Consider the following 22469-nt stretch of genomic DNA (forward strand, 5'->3'; position numbering starts at 1 on the left):
AGTGCTACTAAGCTGGTGCTCTGGTCCTAAAATAGCCACGGTGGTACACACATTAACTCACCTCTGAGCCAAGGTGAATCCTGACACTGGTCACCAACACAACATGGCTCAAGCCGAGGCAATGCATATGTACTGTGGTTTACTGAAATTAGATATACAGGTGTCATCTCAGACACTAACCATCTGCTTATCTCCTCATTCTCTCTAGCTCTCTGTGTCTCTCCTCATTCCTCAAGTTCACTCCGCCTAGTTTAAAGCCTCTGTCTGTCTTGCTACCACTGCCTCTACAAGCAGAGAAAAACACCTCTCTTTGGAAATCAAGATGGCCGGATTACTTCTCGCCCCTCTAAAGCCATTTACAGATTAAAAGATCATGGTGAGGGAACCGGAAGGATAAACTATAAAACACTTTAGAGGGACAATTATTTTAAACGTATTAGTAATGTCAAACATGTAGGAAAATACTGCATTAATGCCATGTTTGATTGGTTTTGCAAAGTGGTGATCAGAATCACTCGATAACACCCCATTTGATTTTACAAATTGCAGTTTATATTTTTCTTTGCATTTCCAATTCAAATGATTCATAGAGAGTAGATTTATTTTGACAAGACATGATACACTTACTTTTATGCCCCATCATAAACACATTCTAATATATCCATCATAAGCATTGTATTGGAGGGTTCCACTTCTTAACCACAGGAAGTCCCTCAGGAACAAACCACTAGCTTTAAATGTGGTTACAAATAACATGGCATTACAGGAAACAATAGGTGTAGCTTTTGTTTTCTTCTAGCTACGTTTTAAGACAGCAACCTTAACCATAACAATGAAGGATATACATGTATATTAGCATCATTCCATATTTGGTTAAAGTATCTCAGGCAAAAAGAGAGGCCTAAGCTGTGTAGTATAAGTTAGTACACAAATATATACACTCCCTACATATTTATTTGGACAGTGAAGCTGACATTTTTTATTTGGCTCTATACTTCAGCATTTTGGATTTGAGATCAAATGTTTTATATGAGGCAACAGTACAGAATGTCACCTTTGTGGATATTGTCATACATATCTGTTTTACCATTTAGAAATTAATGCACTTTATGTATCTAGTTCCCCCATTTGAAGGTGTGATCATTATTTGGAATATTTCACTGTATTAAATTTAGTCAAAAGTTTAGTATTTGGTCCCATCAAGCTTGTGACTCTACAAACTTGTTGAATGCATTTTAAGTTTGGATTATGTTATGCCCAATAGAATTCAATGGTGCATAATGTATTGAGTCATTTTGGAGTCACCTTTACGGTAAATAAGAATAGAATATGTTTCTGAACACTTCTACATTAATGTGGATGCTACCATGATTATGGATAATCATGAATGAATAATGATGAGTGAGAAAGTTAGAGGCATAAACATCATACCCCCCAAGAAATGCTAACCCGGTAGCATCCACATTAATGTAGAAGTGTTCAGAAACATTATATTCTTATTTACAATAAAAGTGACAAAACATTATTTACCATCGATTTCTATTGGGCACAACATATAATCCGAAACACAACCAAAACAAACTGTAAATGCATCCAGTAAGTTTGTTGAGTCACAAGCTTGATGAGGTCATTGCATGCTAGGAATATGGGACCAAATACTAAACGTTTGACTACATTTAATACACTATAAGTGCATTTGTCCAAATACTTATGACACCTTCAAATGGGGGGACTAGATACATGAAGTGCATTAATTTCTAAACGGTAAAACAGATATGTATGAAAATACCCTAAATTAATGGTGATATTCTGTACTGTCGCCTCACATAAAACATTTGATCTTAAATCCAAAATGCTGGAGAATAGAGCCAAATTAAAAGTTCTAGCTTCACTGTCCAAATAAATACGTAGGGGAGTGTATCTAGCAGGAAATTAATATAACATATTCTCATGTGAAAATGCGTAATCAATGCTATTAAAACGTTTTGATATACAGGCAGGGGCTATAATTTGTACCATGATTGTAGGCATAGCAATTTATGAATCACAACTAATGATGTCACCTTACAGTTAGTTGCAACTGATTGACTGGTGGGTGGCTTAATATGGGGAGTAATGTAATAAAATGATCTAATTTGAATCAGATCTCATCTTCATTAGATTCAAGATAGACTGTGGCAACTCTTTTCTCATGAGTGACCTTCAGTGGGGGATCCTGTCCTTGGCCGTTATTCACATCCATCTGGAAGGAGAAGGACTTCTCTGATGGCCCCAGCTTGATGTACTTCTCAGTGACTTCAGTCGTGGACTCTCCTCCCTGTCCCTCACTGCTAGTCACCCAGCACATCTCATTTGTGTCCAAGGAGTATCCTCCCTCTGCACCAAGGCCGGGGTTGGAGGAGCGTAGAGCTGCCATGATCTGCTCCTCAGATACATCACCCCCCTGCTCCTCCAGCAGCCCAGAGTCCTCCAGAGTTGTTGAGCTCTTGAGCTCTGCCACGATAGTCGTGGTTCCGTTGTCAGAGGACTGGTGTACTTTCTTGATATCCACAGATATGTTCTGAGGACTATCACTGCCGCTTCTTGTGAGGAGCACCAACTCTTCTTTCAGGCTCCCTGTCCCTTGGAGCTGCTCTAGGGCTCCCCTCAGCTGCTCTTTGGGGTCCAGAGTTTCCTCTCTCAGGTATCCAAGCATCGACTCCTGTACTGTGGGGGAGACATGGATGGTCTCCTCTTCAATTATGCACTCTGGGAAACTCTCTCGGGCCAAGGAGTGGTCACCCTTCATGTACAGGCTGTCTGACGCAGGTCTGTAACTATCGCTTTCCTCGACAAACATTCTGTTCTTTGAGAGTCCCCCCTCCTGGTAGTACCTTTCATCTGAAAGGTCGTCCACCACTCCGTAATGTCCATATGACGCAATGCCACCACCCTCCTCAGGCTCTGACAGATTGGCATCAGGTGTGGAGACAAAATACTCTTGAGACTCTTGGTCGTGGCTGTAGTATGGAGATTCACTATCTCTGGAGTCTTCCTGGACCTTCACAGATCCACCATTCCTTCCATAGTTTGCAGCTGTCATGGAGGTTTTCATTACTTCAGCACCACTCTCATGGTATTTGGTGCCGTGGGGGTCATTCTCTAGTTCTTCAATCTGGAAGAACATTGAAGAGGACTCGGAGAACTTGGGCGTGGATTTCTCCTCAAACTCGTACTCCTCATCACTGTAACCCTCCACTGGTTCCTCAATGATCTCCACATTGACAGACTTGTTTCCCATGTCCTCTCCTCCATACAGCCCAAGGCTGAGCAGGTTCTGAATCATGTTTCCTGTTTCAGTGCCCTTGATATCCTCCAGTGACACGTGTTTCACTCCCTTGCTGAGCAGTTCCTCCAGTGCAGAGTCCTCTGACATATCCAGCTCCTCCTGGACCTTGGACTCTAGGATAATCTGTGTCTTTGTTGACCCGTCCTCCTGCTCCGTTTTCTCTACATGGTAAGTGATCTTGGAGTCTGGAGATGAGGTGCAGACCATTCGATCCAATCCAGCAGGTTTCATGACCTTATCAATGAGTTCCTCCATAGACACAGAATCTAGGACCATCTTATCGCTGGTTGTGGTGCCTGTAGCGCTGCCCTCTTTGGCATGCATCTTGACATTCTGAAGATGAAATGCATCTCCTCTCACCTCTCTTTCAACTTGCCTCTCTGCTTTCTTTTTGCTGTCCTCCTCCGTGTTTCTGCTCAGACTCATCATTGGGGGTGACACTATTCTCACTGATTTGGGGACAACAGTGGGTGAGGCAATGGGACTGGACTTGTTTGCTGTGCCTCGAGAATGGTCGAGAGAATCCTTAGTTGAGTGTTGTGACACCTCTTTGATTCTCACACACCTCTCCTCCACAACTTTTTTCTGAGCATCTACATTCTTCTTGTCGGTACTCTGGTCCACAGGTTTGATAGTAGTGGAGGAGGAGTTGGAGGATGCAGACTGGGATTTAGTGAACGAGACCATGTCCCTTCTGGCTGCAGGACTCTGATTCCTTTTGTAGCTGCTGCCTGTGACTGAGATAGGGATGACCCTGGAAGGACTGGTGCGACCATACTGAGTTGGAACAGGTGATCTTCTCAAGCTTGAAGTTGGTTCCATGTATCGCACATCCAGATGCTTCCTTACATCTTGTCTGGCTGAGGTGGAAACTCTTGATTTGTAGTGTTGTGGAGGCATCATCTTAATATCTGAGGTAGAGAGTTAAGCACCAAATTAATGTTATTATTTTTTACATTTTAGTCATTTAGCAGACACTCTTATCCAGAGCGACTTACAGTTAGTGAGTGCATACATTTTACATAAATCCTTTACATTAAAAAAATCACTGCATATATACACGGAGTATACAAAACATTAACAAAACCTGCTCTTTCCATGACATATACTGATCAGGTGAATCCAGGTGAAACTATGATCTCTTATTGATGTCACCTGTTAAATCCACTTCAATCAGCGTAGATCAAGGGGAGGAGACAAGTTAAAGAAGGATTTTTAAGCCTTGAGACAATTGAGACATGGATTGTGTATGAGTGCCATTCAGAGGGTGACTGGGCAAGACAAAATATTTAAGTGCCTTTGAATGGGGTATGGTAGTAGGTGCCAGGCACACCGGTTTGTGTCAAGAACTGCAACGCTGATGTTTTTTTCACGCTCAACAGTTTCCTGTGTGTATCAAGAATGGTCCAGCACCCAAAGGACATCCAGTCAACTTGGCACAACTGTGGGATGCATTGTAGTCAACATGGGCCAGCATCCCTCTGGAGTCCACCTTGTAGAGGTCAGCAACGGGTGTGGCTGAAAAAGCTGAATCCATTCATTTGAAGGGGCGTCCACATACTTTTGTAAATATATATATATATTTTGATTTATTTAACACTTTTTTGGTTACTACATAATTCCATATGTGTATATATATATATATATATATATATATATATATATATATATATATATATATATATATATATATATATATATATACACACACATACATATATATATATATATACATACATATATACATATACACATATATATATTTACACATATATATATTTACACATATATATATACACATTTTAATGGAAAGGTTTATTTGAACAGTGAGAGACAGAATAAAAACAAAAAAATCCAGAAAAACGCATGTCAAAAATGTTATAAATTGATTTGCATTTTAATGAGGGAAATAAGTATTTGACCCCCTCTCAATCAGAAAGATTTCTGGCTCCCAGGTGTCTTTTATACAGATAACGAGCTGAGATTAAGAGCACACTCTTAAAGGGAGTGCTCCTAATCTTAGCTTGTTACCTGTATAAAAGACACCTGTCCACAGAAGCAATCAATCAATCAGATTCAAAACTCTCCACCATGGCCAAGACCAAAGAGCTCTCCAAGGATGTCAGGGACAAGATTGTAGACCTACACAAGGCTGGAATGGGCTACAAGACCATCGGCAAGCAGCTTGGTGAGAAGGTGACAACAGTTGGTGCGATTATTCGCAAATGGAAGAAACACAAAAGACCTGTCAATCTCCCTCGGCCTGGGGCTCCATGCAAGATCTCACCTCGTGGAGTTGCAATGATCATGAGAACGGTGAGGAATCAGCCCAGAACTACACAGGAGGATCTTGTCAATGATCTCAAGGCAGCTGGGACCATAGTCACCAAGAAAACAATTGGTAACACACTACGCCGTGAAGGACTGAAATCCTGCAGCGCCCGCAAGGTCCCCCTGCTCAAGAAAGCACATATACATGCCCGTCTGAAGTTTGCCAATGAACATCTGAATGATTCAGAGGAGAACTGGGTGAAAGTGTTGTGGTCAGATGAGACCAAAATCGAGCTCTTTGGCATCAACTCAACTCGCCGTGTTTGGAGGAGGAGGAATGCTGCCTATGACCCCAAGAACACCATCCCCACCGTCAAACATGGAGGTGGAAACATTATGCTTTGGGGGTGTTTTTCTGCTAAGGGGACATGGCAACTTCACTGCATCAAAGGGACGATGGACGGGGCCATGTACCGTCAAATATTGGGTGAGAACCTCCGTCCCTCAGCCAGGGCATTGAAAATGAGTCATGGATGGGTATTCCAGCATGACCATGACCCAAAAGACACGGCCAAGACAACAAAGGAGTGGCTCAAGAAGAAGCACATTAAGGTCCTGGAGTGGCCTAGCCAGTCTCCAGACCTTAATCCCATAGAAAATCTGTGGAGGGAGCTGAAGGTTCGAGTTGACAAACGTCAGCCTCGAAACCTTAATGACTTGGAGAAGATCTGCAAAGAGGAGTGGGACAAAATCCCTCCTGAGATGTGTGCAAACCTGGTGGCCAATTACAAGAAACGTCTGACCTCTGTGATTGCCAACAAGGGTTTTGCCACCAAGTACTAAGTCATGTTTTGCAGAGGGGTCAAATACTTATTTCCCTCATTAAAATGCAAATCAATTTATAACATTTCTGACATGGGTTTTTCTGGATTTTTTTGTTGTTATTCTGTCTCTCACTGTTCAAATAAACCTACCATTAAAATTATAGACTGATCATGTCTTTGTCAGTGGTCAAACGTACAAAATCAGCAGGGGATCAAATACTTTTTTCCCTCACTGTATATATATATATATATACACTGCTCAAAAAAATAAAGGGAACACTTAAACAACACATCCTAGATCTGAATGAATTAAATAATCTTATTAAATACTTTTTTCTTTACATAGTTGAATGTGCTGACAACAAAATCACACAAAAATTATCAATGGAAATCAAATGTATCAACCCATGGAGGTCTGCATTTGGAGTCACCCTCAAAATTAAAGTGGAAAACCACACTACAGGCTGATCCAACTTTGATGTAATGTCCTTAAAACAAGTCAAAATGAGGCTAAGTAGTGTGTGTGGCCTCCACGTGCCTGTATGACCTCCCTACAATGCCTGGGCATGCTCCTGATGAGGTGGCGGATGGTCTCCTGAGGGATCTCCTCCCAGACCTGGACTAAAGCATCCGCCAACTCCTGGACAGTCTGTGGTGCAACGTGGCGTTGGTGGATGGAGCGAGACATGATGTCCCAGATGTGCTCAATTGGATTCAGGTCTGGGGAACTGGCGGTCCATAGCATCAATGCCTTCCTCTTGCAGGAACTGCTGACACACTCCAGCCACATGAGGTCTAGCATTGTCTTGCATTAGGAGGAACCCAGGGCCAACCGCACCAGCATATGGTCTCACAAGGGGTCTGAGGATCTCATCTCGGTACCTAATGGCAGTCAGGCTACCTCTGGCGAGCACATGGAGGGCTGTGCGGCCCCCCAAAGAAATGCCACCCCACACCATGACTGACCCACCGCCAAACCGGTCATGCTGGAGGATGTTGCAGGCAGCAGAACGTTCTCCACGGCGTCTCCAGACTCTGTCACGTCTGTCACATGTGCTCAGTGTGAACCTGCTTTCATCAAGAGCACAGGGCGCCAGTGGCGAATTTGCCAATCTTGGTGTTCTCTGGAAAATGCCAAACGTCCTGCACGGTGTTGGGCTGTAAGCACAACCCCCACCTGTGGACGTCGGGCCCTCATACCACCCTCATGGAGTCTGTTTCTGACCGTTTGAGCAGACACATGCACATTTGTGGCCTGCTGGAGGTCATTTTGCAGGGCTCTGGCAGTGCTCCTCCTGCTCCTCCTTGCACAAAGGCGGAGGTAGCGGTCCTGCTGCTGGGTTGTTGCCCTCCTACGGCCTCCTCCACGTCTCCTGATGTACTGGCCTGTCTCCTGGTAGCGCCTCCATGCTCTGGACACTACGCTGACAGACACAGCAAACCTTCTTGCCACAGCTCGCATTGATGTGCCATCCTGGATGAGCTGCACTACCTGAGCCACTTGTGTGGGTTGTAGACTCCGTCTCATGCTACCACTAGAGTGAAAGCACCGCCAGCATTCAAAAGTGACCAAAACATCAGCCAGGAAGCATAGGAACTGAGAAGTGGTCTGTGGTCACCACCTGCAGAACCACTTCTTTATTGGGGGTGTCTTGCTAATTGCCTATAATTTCCACCTGTTGTCTATTCCATTTGCACAACAGCATGTGACATTTATTGTCAATCAGTGTTGCTTCCTAAGTGGACAGTTTGATTTCACAGAAGTGTGATTGACTTGGAGTTACATTGTGTTGTTTAAGTGTTCCCTTTATTTTTTTGAGCAGTGTATATATATATATATATATATATATATATATATATATATATATATATATATATATATATATATATACACACAAAAGTATGTGGATGCCCCTTCAATTTAATGGATTCAGCTTTTTCAGCCACACCCGTTGCTGACCATATATATATTACACTACCGGTCAAAAGATTTAGAACACCTACTCATTCAAGGGTTTTTCTTAATTTTTACATTGTAGAATAATAGTGAAGACATCAAAACTATGAAATAACACATATGGAATCATGTAGTAACCAAAAAAGTGTTAAACAAATCAAAATATATTTTAGAGATTCTTCAAATAGCCACCCTTTTCCTTGATGACAGCTTTGCACACTCTTGGCATTCTCTCAACCAGCTTCATGAGGTAGTCACCTGGAATGCATTTCAATTAACAGGTGTGCCTTCTTAATTTGTGTAATTTCTTTCCTTCTTAAATGTGTTTGAGCCAATCAGTTGTGTTGTGACAAGGTAGGGGGTGTATACAGAAGATAGCCCTATTTGGTAAAAGACCAAGTCCATATTATGGCAAGAACAGCTCAAATAAGTAAAGAGAAACGACAGTCCATCATTACTTTAAGACATGAAGGTCAGTCAATACGGAACATTTCGAGAACTTTTAAAGTTTCTTCAAGTGCAATCACAAAAACCATCAAGCGCTATGATGAAACTGGCTCTCATGAGGACCACCACAGGAATGGAAGACCCAGAGTTACCTCTGCTGCAAAGGATAAGTTCATTAGAGTTACCAGCCTCAGAAATTGCAGCCCAAGTAAATGCTTCAGAGTTCAAGTAACAGACACATCTCAACATCAACTGTTCAGAGGGGACTGTGTGAATCAGGCCTTCATGGTCGAATTGCTGCAAAGAAACCACTACTAAAGGACACCAATAAGAAGAAGAGACCTGCTTGGGCCAAGAAACACGAGCAATGGACATTAGACCGGTGGAAATGTGTCCTTTGGTCTGTAGTTCAAATTTGAGATTATTGGTTCCAACCGGCGTGTCTTCGTGAGACGTGGTGTGGGTGAACAGATGATCTCCGCATGTGTATTTCCCACCGTAAAGCATAGAGGAGGAGGTGTTATGGTGCTTTGCTGGTGACACTGTCTGATTTATTTAGAATTCAAGGCACACTTAACCAGCATGGCTACCACAGCATTCTACAGCGATACGCCATCCCATCTGGTTTGGGCTTAGTGGGACAATAATTTGTTTTTCAACAGGACAATGACCCAACACACCTCCAGGCTGTGTAAGGGCTAGTTTACCAAGAAGGAGAGTGATGGAGTGCTGCATCAGATGAACTGGCCTCCACAATCCCCCGACCTCAACCCAATTGAGATGGTTTGGGAAGAGTCGGACCGCAGAGTGAAGGAAAAGCAGCCAACAAGTGCTCAGCATATGTGGGAACTCCTTCAAGACTGTTGGAAAAGCATTCCAGGTGAAGCTGGTTGAGAGAATGCCAAGAGTGTGCAAAGCTGTCATCAAGGCAAAGGGTGGCTATTTGAAGAATCTCAAACATAAAATATATTTTGATTTGTTTAACAACTTTTTGTTTACTACATGATTCCATATGTCTTATTTAATAGTTTTGATGTCTTCATTATTATTCTACAATGTAAAAGAATAGTAAAAATAAAGAAAAACCCTTGAATGAGTAGGTGTGTCCAAACTTTTGATTGGTAGTGTATATACAGTGCATTCGGAAAGTATTCAGACCCATTAAGTTTTTCTACAATTTGTTACGTTACAGCCTTATTTTCCCTCATCTATCTACACACAATACCCCATAATGACAAAGCAAATTCATAAAAAATAAAAAAACGGAAATATCACATTTACATAAGTATTCAGACCCTTTACTCAGTACTTTGTTGAAGCACCTTTGGCAGCGATTACAGCCTTGAGTCTTCTTGGGTATGACGCTACAAGCTTGGCACACCTGTATTTGGGGAGTTTCTCCCATTCTTCTCTGCAGATCCTCTCAAGCTCTGTCAGGTTGGATGAGGAGTGTCACTGCACAGCTATTTTCAGGTCTCTCCAGAGATTATTAGATTGGGTTCAAGTCCGGGCTCTGGCTAGGCCACTCAAGGACATTCAGAGACTTGTCTCAAAGCCACTCCTGCGTTGTCATGGCTGTGTGCTTAGGGTCGTTGTCCTGTTGGAAGGTGAATCTTCGCCCCCAGTCAGAGGTCCTGAGCGCTCTGGAGCATGTTTTCATCAAGGATCTCTCTGTACTTTGCTCTGTTCATCTTTCCCTCGATCCTGACTAGTCTCCCAGTCCCTGCCGCTGAAAAACATCCCCACAGCATGATGCTGCCACCACCATGCTTCACCATCGGGATGGTGCCAGGTTTCCTCCAGACGTGACGCTTGGCATTCAGGCCAAAAGAGTTCAATCTTGGTCATGTGCCTTTTACTGAGGACTGGCTTCCGTCTGGCCACTCTACCATAAAGGCCTGATTGGTGGAGTGCTGCAGAGATGGTTGTCCTTCTTGAAGGTTCTCCCATCTCCACAGAGGAACTCTGGAGCTCTTTCAGAGTGACCATCGGGTTCTTGGTCACCTACTTGACCAAGGCCCTTCTCCCCCGATTGCTCAGTTTGGCTGAGCGGCCAGCTCTAGAAAGTGTCTTGGTGGTTCCAAACTTCTTCCATTTAAGAATGATGGAGGCCACTGTGTTCTTGGGGACCTTCAATGCTGCAGAACTGTTTTGGTACCCTTCCCCAGATCTGTGCCTCGACACAATCCTGTCTCGGAGCTCTAAGGACAATTCCTTCGACCTCCTGGCTTGATTTTTGCTCTGCTGTACTGTCAACTGTGGGACCTTATATAGACAGGTGTGTGCCTTTCCAAATCATGTACAATCAATTTAATTTACCACAGGTGGACACCAATCAAGTTATAGAAACATCAAGGATGATCAATGGAAAAAGGATGCACCTGAGCTGAATTTCGAGTCTCATAACAAAGGGGCTGAATACTTATGTAAATAAGGTATTTCTGTTTATATTTTTAATAAATTTACATTTTTACATTTTAGTCATTTAGCAGACGCTCTTATCCAGAGCGACTTACAGTTAGTGAGTGCATACATAAAAAAATAATAATAATTATACTGGCCCCCCGTGGGAATCGAACCCACAACCCTGGCGTTGCAAGCGCCATGCTCTACCAACTGAGATACACGGGCCCATAACATTTGCAAACATTTCTAAAAACCTGTTTTTGCTTTGTCATTATGGGTATATTGTGTGTAGATTGATGAGGATCTTTTTTTATTGAATCCATTTTAGAATAACACTGTAACGTAACAACATGTGGAAAAGTTGAAGGGGTATGAATACTTTCCAAATGCACTGTATATATAGTTTGTGTAATTGAGTAAAACAAATTAATGCTACCAATAGGATGTCACCAATTGAAACATTTCATAAATACATTTACACTCAAGAGTATAGTAACACAAATTTCCCAGCCAAAAGCATGACTTATTTGAAAATAATGTACAATACCTAGGACTCTTTCTCTTGACTGCAGATGTTGCTGATGCTCTCCTTCAATAAGTGCCCTATAGAGAAACAAAAACAAAATGGCATTAAAACCAAGAATAAATACATGGCAATGATATGATTGGATTTGCATTCTTAGAGCAATATTACTTCTTCATAATTAAGCACTGGTTTGTTTTCATTTCATTACAATCACCTCAGAGGAGAATGCTGATCATCCTGCCCTGCCATCTCAAACCTTAAATCAAACACAGAGGAGAATGCTGATCATCCTGCCCTGCCATCTCAAACCTCAAATCAAACACAGAGGAGAATGCTGATCATCCTACCCTGCCATTTCAAACCTCAAATCAAACACAGAGGAGAATGCTGATCATCCTGCCCTGCCATCTCAAACCTCAAATCAAACACAGAGGAGAATGCTGATCATCCTGCCCTGCCATCTCAAACCTCAAATCAAACACAGAGGAGAATGCTGATCATCCTGCCCTGCTATCTCAAACCTCAAATCAAACACATAGGAGGATGCTGATCATCCTGCCCTGCCATCTCAAACCTCAAATCAAACACAGAGGAGGATGCTGATCATCCTGCCCTGCCATCTCAAACCTCAAATCAAACACAGAGGAGAATGCTGATCATCCTGCCCTGTCATCTCAAACCTCAAATCAAACACAGAGGAGAATGCTGATCATCCTGCCCTGCCATCTCAAACCTCAAATCAAACACAGAGGAGAATGCTGATCATCCTGCCCTGCCATCTCAAACCTCAAATCAAACACAGAGGAGAATGCTGATCATCCTGCCCTGCCATCTCAAACCTCAAATCAAACACAGAGGTAGGCTAGCAGACGATGAACACAACCTATGGACCTGGCCATTTACAGAAAAGAGCAGAGGTCAACAACAACACTTTACCACAAAGATATTGTACCAGTAAAGTTGACCAGCTCACATACCTCGGCAAAGCATAGGCTCCACAAAAGAAGCATTGGAAAACAAAATCTACCGTAGGATACTTTTCTGAAGCTATTACCCCTCTGAAAGTCCCTGGTGTGCCTCCCAAAAGGCTAACCTAAAAATAACAGCTACAATGCACCGCTGTCTACTCTCTACTATAGATCCTAATGTGTTAACCGGCACGTACACTAACAGACATACCAGCTTTCCCACTACCTCTCCAAGGAAGACATTTCATTTATTGCAAATATTGTAAACAAAGTGCAGATGTGTCACCCTAAGTAGGCCTACCACAAGAGAGCTCCATTCAGAGTCTCGGGAGACCAGGGAATTGTCTGTAAAAAATAGCCTTGAAATAGGCCCCAGACTAGAAGAAACAAAAAGAGACTCCGGAACAGACCGAAAAGAGACCAGTGTTTGTTTTACATTTCTGAAACAACTCTGGATAATGGGTGAAAACAATGTCATTCAATGTCATTGCTTGATATAAATAGCCATGTGCATGGATCATAGTAATGCTGTGGGACTAGAGTAGTCTCTGTTATGATAATATTGAAGTGTTCTTGAAGTGATCCAATGTGACCAATGTGAATTGTAGTGACATAGTAATACTCTGGCATTGTCATATCAGGGCTCAACAGGTTGACATCTCACAAGTCATAACCACTTTAATCGTTTTTTTTCTAACAGAGCTATGAAAAGCATATATTTCCTGTTCACCTAAAACCAAACTATTTTGGTCTTGGCTGTTTACAAATGAGCAAAAATATCCCTACAGATATCACAATGTGGATAACATCAGGAGTTAATATAAGTAAAGTCTGTGTGGAGGAATGCTAAGTGCCCCTGCCAAATGGGAGGGCAGCAGAGCATTTGCTTTGCAGCTACAGTGAAGGGTGAAATCACTATAAATACATTCAAAGACCAACAACACTGTAGCATTGAAGAGTCTGTGTTGGGCATAACATGACAGAACAAGCATCAACAGGCAAAACAATTGTATTATTATACATAAGGCTGCTTTGTAATTCCATGGTACTATTAAATTGCAATATTAAACATATTGTTTTTACACAAGCACTGACATCTCACAGTTGATTAAAAACAAAATGTTGTATTCCTCAGAATCAGCATTTTCAGCCAGCTCCTCTGAGTTCCAAAGATAGTAAAAAGGAGCTCTCCACAGGCCCTAACCCATGAGGCAGAATAAATGTCACAGTAAATATTTAACCATGCTTGGGTCACATGCGAAGTAAGGCTACTATGGGTTGCATAACAGTCATTTCTACAAAAAGTCTCCATAGTGAACTCAGAAAGGCCTAGCCAGAGCATAAGAAGACCTACCTGTAGTAAGCCACCTCCATGCCCAGATCCATCTTGACCTGCAGGAGCTCCTGGTGGTCTCTGACCTTTTCTGCCATGGCGTTGGCCAACATTTCCCGCTCCCTCTCCAACTCATCAATAATCACCTGCAAAGAGACAATGGAATGGAATTGTGAACCTGTACATTCCCTTCTATCCTGTTCTACATTTTCCTCCCATACTTTTATGAGACTATAATTATAGGGTTGGTCTACATTTATTTTGTTCATTGCAAAATCAGGTATAGGGAATTCAGATGAGAGATGGTGTCCTAAGTATGAATATAAACATCTTTCAGGACACAATTTACTGTCCAGATTTGTCCCTCTACAGTACCCATATGATCATGCATTGTACTACTTGTCAGTTTCAATAGTATTTTGGTTCACCATCTGACCCTCCTTGTTTATCCCCAAGTAGGTAACCGATTCAATTGTATTGAGTGTGTAAGGGTGAACTTTAGCAGTGCTGTTTGTGTTGTGTCAAGGCCCTTGAGACACCTTCCCTAGAAAGAGCAATAGTAATGGCGTCTTTTTGTATGCACTAACGGAGGCTAACTTCGCCATGGCTCGTTGGCCAAAGCCTATGGGGAAATGAATGGATTTTTTGTAGGGTTTTTGGATAAAGGCCGAAAATAAGGTCTGTGGTAAACACAGGCTTAGGAGATCTAAAACACATCGCACCAAATATGGATCTAGCGTTTGTTCAGCATGCTGTGTTTTAGGGACCACCCGCTGTAGACATCTGACTGCCGCCATTTTTCACGCAATTCAACATGTAAAATTGGTGTGCACTCAGTTCGCAAATTACGTTCAGGGGTGCTAAGTACTCTAGTGGTGTGTCTGAGCCTGTGTTGTTCTATTAGATCTTCTTCATCAGCTAATGTCACTTTTTGTGAATTTTGAAGCTTTTATGTAATCAAAAACAAGCACATAAAGCACATAAAGGCTTGATAATTCCTGAAGGTCATGTTAACTGACTGATATTATCTCATAGAACAAAACGTATAAAATCTCCTTATTTTCGGCGTTTATCCCAAAACCCCATTATTTCCCCCTTCATTTCCCCCATAGGAATCGCTGAACAAACCAGATGGAACTCATTTCCGTGTTTTAGGACTACAAGCTGGTGAGCTTTTTTTATTTTTTATTTTTTATTTATTTAACCTTTATTTAACCAGGTCGGCCAGTTGAGACAAGTTCTCATTTACAACTGCGACCTGGCCAAGATAAAGCAAAGCAGTGCGATAAAAACAACAACAACACAGAGTTACACATGGGATAAACAAAACATACAGTCAATAACACAATAGAAAAATAGAAAATCTATATAGTGTGTGCAAATGTAGTAAGTTATGGAGGTAAGGCAATAAATAGGCCATAGTGCAAAATAATTACAATTTAGTATTAACACTGGAGTGATAGATGTGCAGAAGATGATGTGCAAATAGAGATACTGGGGTGCAAATGAGCAAAATAAATAACAATATGGGGATGAGGTAGTTGGGTGGGCTAATTACAGATGGGCTGTGTACAGGTGCAGTGATCGGTAAGGTGCTCTGACAACTGATGCTTAAAGTTAGTGAGGGAGATAAGAGTCTCCAGCTTCAGAGATTTTTGCAGTTCGTTCCAGTCATTGGCAGCAGAGAACTGGAAGGAATGGCGGACAAAGGAGGTGTTGGCTTTGGGGATGACCAGTGAGATATACCTGCTGGAGCGCATACTACGGGTGGGTGTTGCTATGGTGACCAATGAGCTAAGATAAGGCGAGGATTTGCCTAGCAGTGATTTATAGATGACCTGGAGCCAGTGGGTTTGGCGACGAAAATGTAGTGAGGGCCATCCAACGAGAGCATACAGGTCACAATGGTGGGTAGTATATGGGGCTTTGGTTACAAAATGGATGGCACTGTGATAGACTACATCCAATTTGCTGAGTAGAGTGTTGGAGGCTATTTTGTAAATGACATCGCCGAAGTCAAGGATCGGTAGGATAGTCAGTTATACGAGGGCATGTTTGGCAGCATGAGTGAAGGAGGCTTTGTTGCTAAATAAGAAGCCGGAGATGCTTCATGTGAGTCTGGAAGGAGAGTTTACAGTCTAACCAGACACCTAGGTATTTGTAGTTGTCCACATATTCTAAGTCAGACCCGCCGAGAGTAGTGATTCTAGTCGGGCGGGCGGGTGTAAGCAGCGTTCGATTGAAGAGCAAGCATTTAGTTTTACTAGCGTTTAAGAGCAAATGGAGGCTACAGAAGGAGTGTTATATGGCATTGAAGCTCATTTGGAGGTTTGTTAACACAGTGTCCAATGAAGGGCCAGATGTATACAAAATGGTGTCATCTGCGTAGAGGTGGATCTGAGAGTCAAAAGCAGCAAGAGCAACATCATTGATATACACAGAGAATAGAGTCGGCCCGAGAACTGAACCCTGTGGCACCCCCATAGAGACTGCCAGGGGTCCAGACAGGCCCTCCGATTTGACACATTGAACTATATCTGAGAAGTAGTTGGTGAACCAGGCGAGGCAGTCATTTGAGAAACCAAGGCTATTTAGTCTGCCAATAAGAATGCGGTGTTTGACAGAGTCGAAAGCCTTGGCCAGGTCGATGAAGACGGCTGCACAGTACTGTCTTTTATCGAACGCAGTTATAATATAGTTTAGGACCTTGAGCGTGGCTGAGGTACACGCATGACCAGCTCGGAAACCAGATTGCATAGCGGAGAAGGTACGGTGGGATTCAAAATGGTCGGTGATCTGTTAACTTGGCTTTCAAATACTTTCGAAGGGCAGGATGGATATACAGTGGGGAGAACAAGTATTTGATACGCTGCCGATTTTGCAGGTTTTCCTACTTACAAAGCATGTAGAGGTCTGTAATTTTTATCATAGGTACACTTCAACTGTGAGAGACGGAATCTAAAACAAAAATCCAGAAAATCACAATGTATGATTTTTAAGTAATTCATTTGCATTTTATTGCATGACATAAGTATTTGATCACCTACCAACCTGTAAGAATTCCGACTCTCACAGACCTGTTTCTTCTTTTTTAAGAAGCCCTCCTGTTCTCCACTCATTACCTGTATTAACTGCACCTGTTTGAACTTGTTATCTGTATAAAAGACACCTGTCCACACACTCAATCAAACAGACTCCAACCTCTCCACAATGGCCAAGACCAGAGAGCTGTGTAAGGACTTCAGGGATAAAATTGTAGACCTGCACAAGGCTGGGATGGGCTACAGGACCATAGGCAAGCAGCTTGGTGAGAAGGCAACAACTGTTGGCGCAATTATTAGAAAATGGAAGAAGTTCAAGATGACGGTCAATCACCCTTGGTCTGGGGCTCCATGCAAGATCTCACCTCGTGGGGCATCAATGATCATGAGGAAGATGACGGATCAGCCCAGAACTACACGGCAGGACCTGGTCAATGACCTGAAGAGAGCTGGGACCACAGTCTCAAAGAAAACCATTAGTAACACACTACGCCGTCATGGATTAAAATCCTGCAGCGCACGCAAGGTCCCCCTGCTCAAGCCAGCGCATGTCCAGGCCCGTCTGAAGTTTGCCAATGGCCATTTGGATGATCCAGAGGAGGAATGGGAGAAGGTCATGTGGTCTGATGAGACAAAAATAGAGGTTTTTGGTCTAAACTCCACTCGCCGTGTTTGGAGGAAGAAGAAGGATGAGTACAACCCCAAGAACACCATCCCAACCATGAAGCATGGAGGTTGAAACATCATTCTTTGGGGATGCTTTTCTGCAAAGGGGACAGGACGACTGCACCGTATTGAGGGGAGGATGGATGGGGCCATGTATCGCGAGATCTTGGCCAACAACCTCCTTCCCTCAGTAAGAGCATTGAAGATTGGTCGTGGCTGGATCTTCCAGCATGACAACGACCCGAAACACACAGCCAGGGCAACTAAGGAGTGGCTCCGTAAGAAGCATCTCAAGGTCCTGGAGTGGCCTAGCCAGTCTCCAGACCTGAACCCAATAGAAAATCTTTGGAGGGAGCTGAAAGTCCGTATTGCCCAGCGACAGCCCCGAAACCTGAAGGATCTGGAGAAGGTCTGTATGGAGGAGTGGGCCAAAATCCCTGCTGCAGTGTGTGCAAACCTGGTCAAGACCTACAGGAAACGTATGATCTCTGTAATTGCAAACAAAGGTTTCTGTACCAAATATTAAGTTCTGCTTTTCTGATGTATCAAATACTTATGTCATGCAATAAAATGCAAATTAATTACTTAAAAATCATACAATGTGATTTTCTGGATTTTTGTTTTAGATTCCGTCTCTCACAGTTGAAGTGTACCTATGATAAAAATTACAGACCTCTACATGCTTTGTAAGTAGGAAAACCTGCAAAATCGGCAGTGTATCAAATACTTGTTCTCCCCACTGTAGGTCTGTAACAGATTGGATCTAGAGTGTCACCCCCTTATGAAGAGGGGGATGACCGCAGCAGCTTTCCAATCTCTGGGGATCTCAGACGATACGAAAGAGAGTTTGAACAGGCTAGTAATATGGGTTGCTACAATTTCGGCGGCTAATTTTAGAAAGAAAGGGTCCAGATTGACTAGCCCAGCTGATTTGTAGGGGTCCAGATTATGCAGGTCTTTCAGAACATCAGCTATTTGAATTTGGGTGAAGGGGGGGGGGGCATGGGCAAGTTGCAGCGGAGGGTGCAGAGCTGGTGGCCGGGGTAGGGGTAGCCAGGTGGAAAGCATGGCCAGCCGTAGCAAAATGCTTGTTGAAATTCTCGATTATTGTAGATTTATCGGTGGTGACAGTGTTTCCTAGCCTCAGTGCAGTGGGCAGCTGGTAGGAGGTGCTCTTATTCTCCATGGACTCCAAAACGTTTTGGAGTTAGTGCTACAAGATGCAAATTTCTGTTTGAAAAAGCTAGCCTTTGCTTTCCTAACTGATTGTGTATATTGGTTACTGACTTCCCTGAAAAGTTGCATATCGTGGGGGCTGTTCGATGCTAATGCAGTACGCCACAGGATGTTTTTGTGCTGGTCAAGGGCAGTCAAGTCTGGGGTGAACCAGGGGCTATATCTGTTCTTAGTTCTGAATTTTTTGAATGGGGCATGCTTATTTAAGATGGAGAGGAAAGCACTTTTAAAGAACAACCAGGCATCCTCTACTGACGGAATGAGGTCAATATCCATCCAGGATACCCGGGCCAGGTCAATTAGAAAGGCCTGCTCGCTGAAGTGTTTTACGGAGCGTTTGACAGTGATGAGGGGTGGTCGTTTGACCATGGACCCATTACGGACGCAGGCAATGAGGCAGTGATCACTGAGATCCTGGTTGAAGACAGCGGAGGTGTATTTAGAGGGTAAATTAGTCAGGATGATATCTATGAGGGTGCCCATGTTTACGGATTCAGGGTTGTACCTGGTAGGTTCCTTGATCATTTGTGTGAGATTGAGGGCATCTAGTTTAGATTGTAGGACGGCCGGGGTGTTAAGCATATCCCAGTTTAGGTCACCAAGCAGTACGAACTCTGAGGATAGATGGGGGGCAATCAATTCACATATGGTGTCCAGGGCACAGCTGGGGGCTGAGGGGGGTCTGTAGCAAGCGGCAACAGTGAGAGACTTATTTCTGGAAAGGTGGATTTTTAGAAGTAGAAGCTCAAACTGTTTGGGCACAGACCTGGATAGTATGATAGAGCTCTGCAGGCTAACTCTGCCCCCTTTGGCAGTTCTATCTAGACGGAAAATGTTGTAGTTGGGGATGGACATTTCTGAATTTTTGGTGGCCTTCCTAAGCCAGGATTCAGACACTGCTAGAACATCAGGGTTGGCAGAGTGTGCTAACGCAGTGAATAACTCACACTTAGGGAGTAGGCTTCTGATGTTAACATGCAAGAAACCAAGGCTTTTACGGTTACAGAAGCTCTAGTTCACTGTCACCTCTCATTTAAAGGAGAAGGATGATGGACTGGCTGAATCATGGGTGATCCCTCTAACAGATCAGACTAATTAGCCAGCTCAACAACTGTCCCTTTAAGTCTAGTCTGATGCTCACTGTCCTAGAGTGACATATGGCATCCCACTGGATGAGTGTCACGGTCAATTTCCAATTCATTTCTTGGGATTGCAACATATTTTTTTACAATTGGACATGACTTGAGAGTCTTACGACAACATCATGCATGACGTACCTTTAAATTCAATGCAGGCACTTGCAAATGTGCATGGGAGTAAAATGATTGACCTGCTTGGTATAGCTCTATCATTAGTAGGCCACTAAGGATTAGTCTCTGCGACAGCTAATTGGTTTAAGTGGCTGATGCAATCCTTTAAGTCTGGCCTGAAACACTGCACTGGTGCAGAATGCATTTTTCTCTGTAGTTATGAGGGGAGTTTTGGGCCAGCCACTACCCTGGGGTGGTCATTTTAATGGCATGTGCTATAAATCAAAGCTCCTGAGAATATTTTCTAGACTTATTTGCTTCAAAACCAGTGACTGTGTGTTGATATCATCTACAAAAGTGTGATCCCAGTGGATGGATGAAGGCAGTGGGTGTGATACAACAGAATGTCACTCCCCAATGTGGTGCAAACAGGCCTGTCAGGGAACAGGTACTGGATGACAGTTTATATGCAGTAGTTGTGCACATTTAGAATCGCAGAGTAGTACCATGACCCTTCAAGTTGGATAGTGATACTTCTGAACCACAAGGAGGTGTGGCTCATGTATCAATTCCACAGTTCCTTAGCCCCTCTTTTTAGCTTAGCCCCTCTTTTTAATTCCTGTAGGCCAATATGATTGGTGATTGAGGTGCATGAGCACCTGAGCAAGAGTGGCCTATGCTGTTTCACTAAATTAATCAAGTATGCATATTTTGTGTGGTTTAACATAACTTTGAAAGCATACAGCATACTGTGAACATTATCAGTGAAGACATTGCTGATCAATTAGTTCAGTCATATTCATTTTTAGTGACATTTCCAAACACTATAATTTACTATAAAGACCCATCTCAGTCATCATAATAATTATGCATAATGATTTAAAATATGATCATGAGCTATAAAAAACACATTGTTGATGTTGGAGTAACAATAATGATCTTTCTCGTCAGATTGTGGGTGTGGCACTTAGAGGAGGAGGTGGTCAGATCTTATTGAAAGGCTGGGCAATCTGTGCGCAGCACCTATCACGTTGAAGAAATACATGCATTTTATGAACAGATCCAAAAATAACACACGTTTGCATTTTTAGAACTCTTCTCAAAAGACAGCATGAACCACAGAGAGTGGTGCCTAAAGTAACATGGGTTGCAAACCCAATTTTCTCACCTGATACTTGGTGATGTCCCCATGGAAGTTATCCTGCATGTCTATGAGCTGTTCCTCCAGGTGTAGTTGAATCTGACCTTGCTTGTCAGCCTCTTTGCGTAATTTGTCAAACTCTGCGGCATAACCTATCTTTTCCCTTTGGAGATCATCCAGCCTCATCTGGTCCGCTTTGATCGAGTCCTCCATTTCTTCGACCTTCATTCGATACATCTCGAATGTGTCCATCCATCCCTCGGACAGACTGAGGGCGTACTGTTGCATATCTTCCATCGAGACTGCCGGAGGGCCATGATACGTTTGGGTAACATTAGGTCGTGACTGGACCTGGCTCTGGAGTTTGGTAATTTCTTGTCTGTGTGCATTCTCAATAAATCTGTACTCGTTCTCAAGCTGGAACAGACGTTCCTCAAGTGCCCCATTAGTCTGTTGAGCTTTTTGAAGCTGCTTCTCGCAACCTTTCATCTCTCCATCTATGTCTTTGCATACCACCTGCTCCTCACAACACATAGACTGTAACATCTTAAACTCTTGCCATTGCTTCTCTCGTTCCATCTCGGCTCGGGACTTCTCGAAGGATAGTTGCCCCAACATTCTCCTCAGGTCCCGCATTTCGGCCATACATGTGTTGTCCCATTCCATCGTCTTCTCTTGTCTTCTCTTGTTTATTTCAGTTATCAGGATTGCATTTTCATTCTCCAACTGCTTCGTTCTTGACAGGTACTGGCCCAGTCTGTTGTTGAGCTCCTGTAATTGATGTTTTTCGGCTTCAAAGCTCCTGAATTGTAACATTTTGTCATTTACAAATTGTACACCTTTGCTTCTTTATATTTCGATAAAGGGAAAATGTTGTACTGCTCTTATTTGCGAGTGCGTCTGTGAGCAGAGCTGTGATGCAACTGTGTGATGAGGGCTTGACTTGTCAAGTGCAGAAGGTGGGCGGGGGCTTAATTATGGGTTCTAGCGTCGGGTTATCCTGGCAGATGTTAGTGGGTTAAAAATGTCCTTACATTTTACTATGGTGGGCTACAGCTCTCCCAAGTGGAGAGAC

The 22469-nt window shown here is 43.0% G+C and overlaps 1 protein-coding gene across 1 annotated transcript; it reads right to left on the reverse strand.

Annotated features, from left to right (window-relative positions):
- Positions 1 to 1904: 1904 nt before the first annotated feature.
- Positions 1905 to 22278, reverse strand: LOC311135410 (synemin-like). Its single transcript, XM_084169344.1, has 4 exons — positions 21422 to 22278; positions 14082 to 14206; positions 11781 to 11836; positions 1905 to 4239 (listed from the first exon to the last, which is right to left on the reverse strand). The coding sequence occupies exons 1-4, from the start codon at positions 22208 to 22210 to the stop codon at positions 2141 to 2143; spliced, it is 3069 nt and encodes a 1022-aa protein (XP_084025470.1). The 5' UTR covers positions 22211 to 22278; the 3' UTR covers positions 1905 to 2140.
- Positions 22279 to 22469: the final 191 nt, after the last annotated feature.

This window comes from Coregonus lavaretus (genome assembly GCF_964263955.1).
Source record: "Coregonus lavaretus genome assembly, chromosome: 9".
NCBI classification, from domain to species: domain Eukaryota; kingdom Metazoa; phylum Chordata; class Actinopteri; order Salmoniformes; family Salmonidae; genus Coregonus; species Coregonus lavaretus.